The 11188-nt window shown below is 44.4% G+C and overlaps 1 protein-coding gene across 6 annotated transcripts in view; it reads left to right on the top strand.

Moving 5' to 3' along the window:
* Positions 1–10649, top strand: part of JAKMIP1 (janus kinase and microtubule interacting protein 1) — a 320143-nt gene extending 309494 nt beyond the window's left edge. For 5 of the 6 annotated variants that reach the window (XM_083155462.1, XM_083155496.1, XM_083155470.1 and 2 more), the window contains exons 20-22: positions 2685–2750; positions 6741–6785; positions 10400–10649. In XM_083155462.1, coding sequence (XP_083011588.1) covers positions 2685–2750; positions 6741–6785; positions 10400–10432 — 144 coding nt within the window. In that variant the 3' untranslated portion in view covers positions 10433–10649. Of the gene's footprint in view, positions 1–2684; positions 2751–6709; positions 6786–10399 lie in introns of all 6 variants that reach the window. The other variant, XM_083155504.1, reaches the window with a different exon arrangement.
* Positions 10650–11188: the final 539 nt, after the last annotated feature.

Genomic DNA, 11188 nt, shown 5'->3' on the forward strand with positions numbered 1-11188 from the left:
CACAGTTTACAGTGGGAATGTTATTGGATTAGGATTTAAGAAACAGCTCTCAAATAGCATTACCCCACCTAATACCTCTCATCCAGCGAGAGGGGGAGGGAGACTCAGGAGGAGAAAGGGTTTAAGATTCATGCGGGAGAATACATTGATTTAATTTTAATATATTTATTTTAATGATAGCACATTGTACAGTATGTAATCACCAAAACCTATATGTACCAGAGTGCCAGAAGCATTACATACTTCTCTGTGCTTTAGGTCTTCTCGCGTATTGCCGTATCCAAACGTTCTAGCACACATAATTAGGGGGGAGCTGAAATGCTCTGTGCAGCTGTGCTCTTTGAGTATGTTTTGTACTAAATTCTGGTCCTAATAATAGTAATTTCATGTTGCCCCTATTCTGGAACCCCAGGAACCCTATTATCTGCTCCTGCTCCGTTCTTGGGAATCCCTGCTTATCACATACAATGTTGCTGGGCTCACTGGGCGGAGCCAAATCAAATGTAAGGATGGAGCCGCTCTCAGTCAGCTCCAGCACTCGCCAGAATGTCCCGCTGGTGAGCGCTGGCTGAGAGGGACTCTATTACACTGGGACGCAGTCACTCGGCGGCTGGGCGGCGGAACCCAGCCCGTCTCTGTTCAAGGAGACGGGCAGGGTTAGGGGGAGGCAGCGGGGACCGGCGACGGGGATGCGGCGGACGGCAGCGGGAACCGGTGATGAAGATGCGGCGGGGGGCACGAGCGTCTTGTGAACGTGCGCCCCCCTCCGGCGGATGGTGGGGGCTGGCGATTCTATAACCAGCCCCTGCAAGAACCAGGCCGGCTCCATCTGTAGGTAAATATCACAAATATCCCCACCCTCCCCCATCGCAGCCCAGAAACACCCCATAAATTGTTACATCACCAGATAGCATTTACCCCTGTCCATTTAACCGATATCACAATGGATATAGCTGTGCACCTGGCAAAGATGAGTTTTTGCTGCATCGGGCGCTCTGTGAACCGGCAAAGGTTGTTTATGTGGGAGACAGGAGGGGGATGGGGCTACATCTTAAAAAAAAAAAAAAGTCACTGGCTGACTCACAGGTGTGTCGCTGCCACAGTTTTAGCAATCTATTATATAAAATCTGTGGCAGGGCATGCTGGGATGTGTAGTTCCACAACAGCTGGAGGGCCATGAGTTTGACACCACTGTTGTAAAGTCTATGGCCACCCTTGGGTAGGCGCATTGAGAAAAGACTCAGCTGCATGTTGTGATCAGTATCAGACATCATCTACCCCAGTGTTCTCAACCACTGTGCCGTGGCACACTAGTGTGCCTTGAGCTGTTCTCAAGTGTTGCCCCAGATCTAGAGATGCCCAAACCAGTTCAACTGTTAGTTACTGGTCTCTCTTTTCATGTAAAGGGCCAATGTATTTTATTTTTGTTACCTGTGGGGACCAGTGTGATTGTTTTTTTTTTTTTATATGGGGGCCAATAGTTTTTTTTTTTCCTGTGGGGGCCAATGAGTTGTGCCCTCTGGCCCCTGTTTGCTCAATTTTAAAATCTTATTTAGTGTGCCGCAAGGTAAAAAGGTTGAAAATCACTGATCTACCCGTTCACATGTCTCCTCTTTTGCTGAATGATTAAAACGGTACTTGTTTCCTAGCAGGGCGTCCAGATTTCCTACGTACGTTAACGTAGTGAAATCGCATCGCATTGCATGGGCCATTTTAGTGCCGTGCCATGTGATGTGATTTTTTAATGTAATTTACTCACTGCTCTGTATGCCCCAGGGGATCGCATCGCACCTCCCGCAAAATCGCATGCGATTTTATAGGGTGTGCGTTGCCATTACATTAGCTGTACAATAATATCATTGTATGACATACAATGATGTTTTACACACCCCCCACTATCCACGCCACCCCGAAGCGCGGCGAGCGCAGCGGAACGCGTCCTCCGACGTTTTCATACCCCCACTATCTATGTCGGCATGGAGTTGATTTCATATAGTGTGGTGAGCGGCGGCAGAACGCGACCTCCGATGTTTAATTACCCCCACTATCCACGTCGGCGTGGAGTTGACCTTATATAGTGTGGCGAGCGAAGCGAGCCACTTAGCCCAAGCGTGGCGAGCGGATGCGGATTACTTGACATTCCGCGTCCGATTGCCGCGCTTCGGGCTCGGTGGCTCACTGCGCTCGCCACACTATATAAAATCAACTCCACGCCGACGTGGATAGTGGGGGTATGAAAAGGTCAGAGGACACGCTTGCTACGCTTCGGGGTGGCGTGGATAGTGGGGGGTGCTTAAAACCTCTTTGTATGTCATACAATCATATTATTGTATAGGTAATGTCATGGCATTGCACACCCTATAAAATCGCATGCAATTTTGCGGGAGGTGCGATGCAATGCAATCCCCTGGGGCATACAGAGCAGTGAATAAATTACATTAAAAAAAATCGAATCGCATCGCACGGCACTAAAATGGCCCATGCGATGCAATGCGATTTTTCTACGCAGAATAGCCCACTAAGCAATTTGCTTAGTGGGCGCCCTGCTAGGAAACAAGTACCATTAAAACCAGTTGTTGAATTATTTTTTTAAATCATCAATAAGATGTTTATCTTGCCAGTTAATGTGCAGATACTATACGATGCAGGGGCGCCATGTTGATGTTTTACCTCTTCTTCCTTAGAGAATCCGTGAACTTGAAGACAGGATAGAACTTCAAAAACAGCAACTCAAAGAACTAGAGGAAAAGGTAAATACGCCTGACTCCTGGCTGGTTAATCCCTGTGTACTAGGCAGAGACAGATTGTGGTGGGCTGATAGTTCTGTGCAGCAGCTGCTAGTGTGTAATACAGTAAGTGGGGCCATTAGGATGCACAGAGTAATCCAACACAATTATTGAGCAAATCCGCAGTGTAATCAGTGAGCGTTACCAACAGTCAGAGCGCATGGCTGAGCAATGTAGATGGCTGCACTTTTTCAGTAATATTATAAATACCACGAGATTCATCATTTTGAGTGAAATTCATAGACTGAGTGCCAAGGGGACATTGGAAATATCCTTGTAGAGCCTGTTGTGGGTCTACCCCTTCCTTCCCAATATGTGGCTTGGGATTATATGCCCAATAAATCATATTTATTTCTCAAGCAAAAATAGTTACACATGCAGACATCCGCAGTGTGTGTGTGTGTGTGTGTGTGTGTGTGTGTGTGTGTGTGTGTGTGTGTGTTAACGTGAATCTGGGATACATCAGATTGTGGGTAAGAAAAACCCATGGTTTCCCCCAGCTCACTGAATGCTATTGGTAACCATTCTTGAACACTACATGATAATCAAATTCAGAGATATTGGTTACATATATTTGGGCACATATATGATTTTAATCCCCCGAGCTGTTGTCAAGGCTTCGTTGTATATTGGGGGTCACTAGCACTATAGGTGCAGGGTACAGCACCCCAAAAAAATTAGCATAAGTCAGAAAGCCCAGGGCTGCACTCCAGTGAAAAAAACTATAGTAATATATATATATACTATATATATATATATATATATATATATACACACACTAATAATATATATATATATATTAGTGTTAGAAAGCCGAAGCTATTTACATAACCAATATCTGTGAGTTCTATTATCATGTATTGTTCAAGACTGGTTACTAATACCATTCAGTGTGCTGGAAGATAACAATGTTTTTCTCTTACCCAGTATCACCCCTCCCTATCATGCACCTGAGTGGTATTACTAGACTAATTGCGCATCTGCCAGTATATATACATTAGATAGTGACAGGAATAGCGGTACTCTTTACCTAGAACGGCGCCCGCGATTGGCATCGCGGGCATCGCGGCCATCGCATGCACATAAAAAACAGGTGCGACGCGATGCCCGCGATTTTCCCATAGGGATCAATGTTAAAAGTCAGATTGGACGCGATTTTAGTGTTAAATGCCTCAATGCCCGCGATTTATACATAGGAAACAATGTTAAATGGGCCACAGAGCCCTAATAGTCCCCCTGAAGTCTTAAATGGCCCCCACAATTTTTAACGCCACCCCACGATCAACGTGAACCCGAAGTGTGGCGAGCGCAGCGAGCCCGCGAGGGGCGGCGTAAGCGTCCTCCGACCTTTTCATACCCCCACTATCCACGTCGGTGTGGAGTTGAGAATAGAATAGTGTGGCGAGCGCAGCGAGCCACCGAGCCCGAAGCGTGGCGAGCGCACGCGGATACCTGTGAAGCCCGCGAAGGGAAGCGTTTACCTGTGAAGGTATCCGCGTCCCCTCGCGGGGCTCGCCACGCTTCGGGCTCGGTGGCTCGCTGCGCTCGCCACACTATTCTATTCTCAACTCCACGCCGACGTGGATAGTGGGGGTATGAAAAGGTCGGAGGACGCGTACCGCCGCCCCTCGCGGGCTCGCTGCGCTCGCCACGCTTTGGGTTCACGTTGATCGTGGGGTGGCGTTAAAAATTGTGGGGGCCATTTAAGACTTCAGGGGGACTATTAGGGCTCTGTGGACCATTTAACATTGTTTCCTATGTATAAATCGCGGGCATTGAGGCATTTTACACTAAAATCGCGTCCAATCTGACTTTTAACATTGAACCCTATGGGAAATCGCGGGCATCGCATCGCACCCGTTTTTTAGTGCATACGATGGTCGCGATGGGCGCCGTTCTAGGTAAAGAGTACCGGAATAGCTACGTATTTTGTGTAGTACTATTATATATTATTCAATTGTACAATATATTGGTATTATTATAATGCAATTCTATATTATAATGCAATTCTATATTATGCATTATTATGATTATGCAATTCTACAGTAAATTATTGTTATGATTATTAAGCTGTTTTATATTATGAATTCTTATTATACAATTATATAGTATTATTATACAGTTCTATATTATGCATTATTATTATGCAATTCAACAGTACAGTGTATTGTTATTATTTGGTTCTATATTATTCATTACTATTATTATGCAATGCTATATTATGCATTAGGTAGTATATTATTATTTTTATGCAGTTGTAGATAATGCATTACTAATTGTATGCACTTCTACAGTTTTACAGTATTATTATGCAGTTCTATATTATGCATTGCTATTATGAAATTCGGTACTTGTTTAGTTTCACGGTGCGGATGCGTTATCGGCCGATATATCGGATGCGATATCGGCCGATATATCGATGCGATCCGATGCAATTTTTTTACCTGTTCATAACCCCACTATCCACTACGCATGGAGTTGATTTTATATAGTGTGGTGAGCGCAGTAATCCGCGTCCGCTCGCCACGATTCGGGCACTATATAAAATCAACGCCATGCGTAGTGGATAGTGGGGTTATGAACAGGTCAAAAATCGCATCGGATCGCATCGATATATCGGCCGATATCGCATCCGATATATCAGGCGCTGTGAAACTAAACAAGTACCTGAAATTCTATATTATGCATTACAATTATTATGCAATTATACAGTTTACTATTATTATTATTATTATGCAGTTCTATATTATGCATTATTATTATTATTATGGGTACTTGTGCATTATCGCGGCGCCCGATTTCATCTAAATCGCATACGATATCGCATCCGATTTATTGGCCATTTCCTGCCGATTTGCATGTTATTCCATCCTTGCACACCCCCAGGTACTATGCGACGGTATGCGATTTTTGGGAAAATGCCCCTGATTGTACAATTAAATATCGCATAGCATTGCATGCCAGCAAGTGGCATGCGATGCGATGTGATTCGCAATGTTAAATGCACCCCCATTTTTAACGCCACCCCCACTATCAACGCCAACCTGAAGCGTGGCGAGTGCAGCGAGCCCACGAGGGGCGGCGGTACGCATCCTCCGACCTTTTTATACCCCCACTATCCACGTCGGCGTGGAGTTGATTTTAGATAGTGTGGCGAGCGCAGCGAGCCACCGAGCCCGAAGCGTGGCGAGCGGACGCGTATTACTTTACATGTATTCCGCGTGCGCTCGCCACGCTTCCGGCTCGGTGGCTCGCTGCGCTCGCCACACTATCTAAAATCGACTCCACGCCGATGTGGATAGTGGGGGTATGAAAAGGTCGGAGGATGCGTACCGCCGCCCCTCGCGGGCTCGCTGCGCTCGCCACGCTTCAGGTTGGCGTTGTTAGTGGGGGTGGCGTTAACAATGGCGGTGCATTTAACATTGTAAGCACCCATCAGGGTTATTGTACAATTACAAATCAAATCGCTTCACATGCATCGCATGGCATGCATCACATGCCACTATATTGCATGCGATGCACTACGATGGAAATCGGGGGTGTGCAAGGTGTGCAATGATGGAACAGCATGCAAATCGGCCGGAAAAAGTGAAAAATCGGTCGAAAATCGGCCGCAAAATCGCATCCGATTTTTGCATGCGATTTGCGGCCAATTTTCGGACGATTTCGTGGGCGCCGCGATAATACACAAGTACCTTATTATGCAATTCTACAGGTTGTTATTATTATTATTATTATTATTATTATGCAGTTCTATATTATGCATTAGTATTATTATGCAATTATACAGTTTATTATTATTATTATTATTATTATTATGCAGTTCTATATTATGCATTACTATTATTATGCAATTCTATTCTTCACCTCTCACAGCATTTTTCTTTTCTTTTTTCTGTTTTGTTTTGATCTTATTTTTATAGTTTTTGTTCCTTTTTTTGTTTTTCTCACTAGCATTCATTCTGTGGCCTTGACGATCTATTCCAGCGAACAAACATGGTTGGTATTTATTAGCCCATATTTTGTATTAATGAACACTGTATGGAAGTTTGGGATTTAAGGATGTGCTTTGACTTGCAATGGACACATCTTAAACTTCAAACACATTCCTGGTGCAGAGACCCCTGGATTTCAGTGTATGGGGAATTTTATGCCGATGAAGGTCAATAACTAGATAGCTGGTGTCCCCTCGGATCATTGATAACAAGTTTGATCAGTTAAGGTGGCCATACACACGCAGATTTATCTTCAGATCTGGCTGGTTGGAACAAAAACATGGTTATGGTTTGGGGTGTACACTGCGCTCGCTTAGAATGGCTGGTGTTTTGGGCGCTGCTTAGCCTCAGGGGTTACCCGCTTCCCCTGTGGGTCATAAATGGAAACAAAGATGGGTTGGGCTGAAGCGCTGCCTCTATGTATAATAGTGTAATAATGAGGAGAGGTGATTTGTAAGATAAATAAATGCTTTTATTTGAAAATGTGCAAATAATCACTGTAAAAAATGGCATGCGTGATGGGAAAAGGCTGTTCCCAGTCGTAACTGGAATGTCTTTTCTCCAAGGTAAATACCCGTCCGTCTGTCACTGTTTAAGAGCCCCGAGGGGAATGAGGGTGTCAACGGACCCCTTTAAACCATAAGCCCAACTGGGCTTATGTCTCTTTAGGCAGTTAAGTAATGACAGTTTTCTGGGTCAAAAGGTGGTATAGTCTGGCACAAAGGTGCTTAAGTTTGCAGAAGTGTTTTATAGTCTTGCACAAAGTGCTTTGGGTATGCAGGAGTGTGAGGTAGGTACGTACTGGGATTCAGCGAGGTGCGGCGTCCCGCTTGCTTGCTTCTTACCCTGTGTGTCCTGTAGCTGGAATAGCCTTCCGTGCTCCTGCTGAGTTGGGCTCTACCCCTCTGTATAGAGCCCAACTCAGCAGGAGCACGGAAGGCTATTCCAGCTACAGGACACACAGGGTAAGAAGCGAGCAAGCAGGACGCCGCACCTCGCTGAATCCCAGTACGTACCTACCTCACACTCCTGCATACCCAAAGCACTTTGTGCAAGACTATACCACACTTCTGCAAACTTAAGCACCTTTGTGCCAGACTATACCACCTTTTGACCCAGAAAACTGTCATTACTTAACTGCCTAAAGAGACATAAGCCCAGTTGGGCTTATGGTTTAAAGGGGTCCGTTGACACCCTCATTCCCCTCGGGGCTCTTAAACAGTGACAGACGGACGGGTATTTACCTTGGAGAAAAGACATTCCAGTTACGACTGGGAACAGCCTTTTCCCATCACGCATGCCATTTTTTACAGTGATTATTTGCACATTTTCAAATAAAAGCATTTATTTATCTTACAAATCACCTCTCCTCATTATTACACTATTATACATAGAGGCAGCGCTTCAGCCCAACCCATCTTTGTTTCCAAAAACATGGTTATGTATGAGAGCAAATGACAGTTGACCATTTGCTTGGAAATGCTGGAAAACTGACAAACTGTCACTCATCCATAACCATGTTTTTGTTCCAACCAGCCAGATCTGAAGATAAATCTTACTAGTGTATGGGCACCTTATGACCAATCAGCACTGATGATTCTCTGTCCCTTAAAGCATCAATTATATTATTCGTCTACTGTAATTTAAGGTTATGGTCAGTGGGACCTGCAGAATAGACGCCAACTGTCCCTGATTAACAAGGACAGTCCCAGGTTTTTTTTTCTCAACATTATTTTTTTATTGAATATATGCCAACATATTATAGGGACATAAAAAAATAAACAAAGTGTAAGTTGCGCTAGATTGATGACAGGAACAGAATTATTAATATAAAGTGGTGTACATTTATTAATACATAAAACACAATGAATTTGAAAATGGTGATAAATGGAATTTGATAAAGCTGTGTCTGGAGAGATAAATGTTTAGTAACGTCACCTTTTTGTAGTGCTCAGTCCTACTTTTTGGGCCCAAAAGTGTTGGTTTGGATGTATTTTGTGGTATCCCTTGGGGTGCTTCCTCCAAATGGGTGGTGGGGGTGGCGCACCTCCCAACTGGTTGGAATATCTGAAGCGACGTGGGTGTCCACTTGATCTCTGAGGCAGGTCTTTAAAGAGGTGGCTTTCTTCCAAAATGTGGTGCCGTGCCTTGGTGGAGATGGGGGGGCTGTAATAGGGCTGAAGTTGTCCCGTCTGTGATAAAAAGTACTTCATGTGACTATGGGTGATGTCCGGAGTTGCAGCGTAAAAAGAAGTGGTGGCTGTGTGCCTGGACCGACGCGTTTCGCTGCTATCAGAAGCTTTTTTTCAAGGTCTTATGGGGACATAGCCATAACCATTGGAAATTTACTTTGATTGGAAAAGTCCCAGTTTTTTAAGTTTTATATCCAGCAATGGAAAACTGCACAATGATATTATGTCCAGTATATTGTATGTGATGTGATTATTTCACTGCAGTTATAATCTTATATCCTAATACTTATGGAAGATGTACACCAGAAGTAAAACGACATTACAGATGTGTCCTCATACACTCTTGCTCTCGTTTCCCCAAATAGACCCTCTCAGCACACCAGGCCCTGCGCATTCTGTCTGCGCCAAGCATCTTCTGTGCTCAATATATCCGTCTTATTCACAGAAATAAAAAACCTCAAGCGACAAATCTATATTGCTAGAGTATGCTGACCACTGGGACGTATGCTACAATGTCTGTGTCCCTGGCTTTGCCTCCTGCCAAATCCAATTGTTCTTCATCTTCAGCTTTGTATGTGTGCTATAGCAATTTCTGTGCGCGTAAAGTGTCCGCTGCAACAAAGTTTTAAAAATGTATTTGGAAAGTTGCTGCTTGTCTCGGAGTGTCTCTGTCGCATCGGAATGTCTTACACCGTATGGGGCAAAGATACTAGTTGTATGAGGACACATCTGTATTATCATATGTAGCATTCCTAGAGTTCTGAGTTCCTATATGTACTAATGTACTTTGCTCCATACTGTAAGATGGAAACATGTTATACAAGTATACAGCAGTCAAGTATACTGTATAGAGTTCTACGGGTACATCCTGTTGTCCTCTGTGCAGCCATGGCAAAGCCGTAACAGGGCGCCATCAAGGGGGTGCTGTGGGCACAGACGTCCTGAGCTCTGCCACTCATTCTGCCCACCACACACACCCCCAACTGCCTCCACTGAAGCCCATTGTTGACAGAGTGCAGGCTTCTCCTTCACTTCTGGACGCTGGCGGTCATTTAAAATGTGGCTGCTGGACCCGGGAGCCCTGATTGGATTGCAAGTCGATGCCATATTTTGAATGCCCGTCAGTGTTCAAAGGTGGAGGAGAAGCCGGGAGCAGTGGGATTCAGCTGGGGCAGCGCTGTGGTGGTGGTGGGGGGGGGGGGACCCTGCACTTCTCTCTGCTCCCCCCCAAGTGACCCATAATTTCTAGTGGTAACCCTGCCTCATAATGTACAGTGAGATCATGCTATAGGCAACATAAATATTTTGGTATTAGGCACAGCAGAATAAAATGTATTAATATTGGGTTCTAAAGATTCAATGAATCTCTTATTGAAATGATCACATGACCTTTTCCCTTTAAACGATCCTGTTGTTTATTCTGCAGGGTTTGAGGAGAGCACATGGTACACACAGCTGATTCTTCTGCAACTGCCAAACAGACACACAAGATTCCATCTTATTTTTTAACCACAGGACTGGCTATAGCGGCGCCAGCTAACTCTATAAATTATCTGTTTTGTAACTATTTAGTTTTTAAATGGACTCAATTTCTTGTACAGCGATAGTCCTGCTATTCAGAGACTCTAATAAAATGAATAAATAAATAAAAAAAAGTGAATAAAAATGATAATATGTATCCGAGTCCCGTGTGTCCTTGCGTTGTCCTGGGAGGGCTGTACAGTGGTTTATGCGCCACTGGTAGGCAGGAAATGAGTCTCCGTGGCTGACAGGAAAAGACGTGGACATTTTATTTGATTCATTTCGATGGAGTCTGGGTGATCCACACGATTGGGATAAGATCATAGAAACTGGGATTATACAAATCATACAATTCATCTGCTATAATGGGACAGATCTGCATACCAGGTATTTCAATAGGAGCTGGTGATCTGGGGGCGGGGTTACAGGGGTCATCACTACATCTTGGTGTCCGGATCCTGGAAGTGAAAACTATGGAGCTTCTGTATACAGCGTGTCTGGCACAGTGGTTAGCATTGCTGCCTCGTGGCAGGGGATTGTGTGTTTGTCTGTTTTCTGTAGGTATTTATGCTGCTTTCTCACTGCAGACCAGTTTAAAGTACTGGTAATCTTAAATGGTATTTAAAACGGTATTAGCATTCCCACTGCAGCAGATTACCGTTTTAAATACCATTTAAGTACCATTCCCATTGCA

The sequence above is a fragment of the Crinia signifera genome, chromosome 1 (genome assembly GCF_055691185.1).
Source record: "Crinia signifera chromosome 1, ASM5569118v1, whole genome shotgun sequence".
NCBI lineage: Eukaryota > Metazoa > Chordata > Amphibia > Anura > Myobatrachidae > Crinia > Crinia signifera.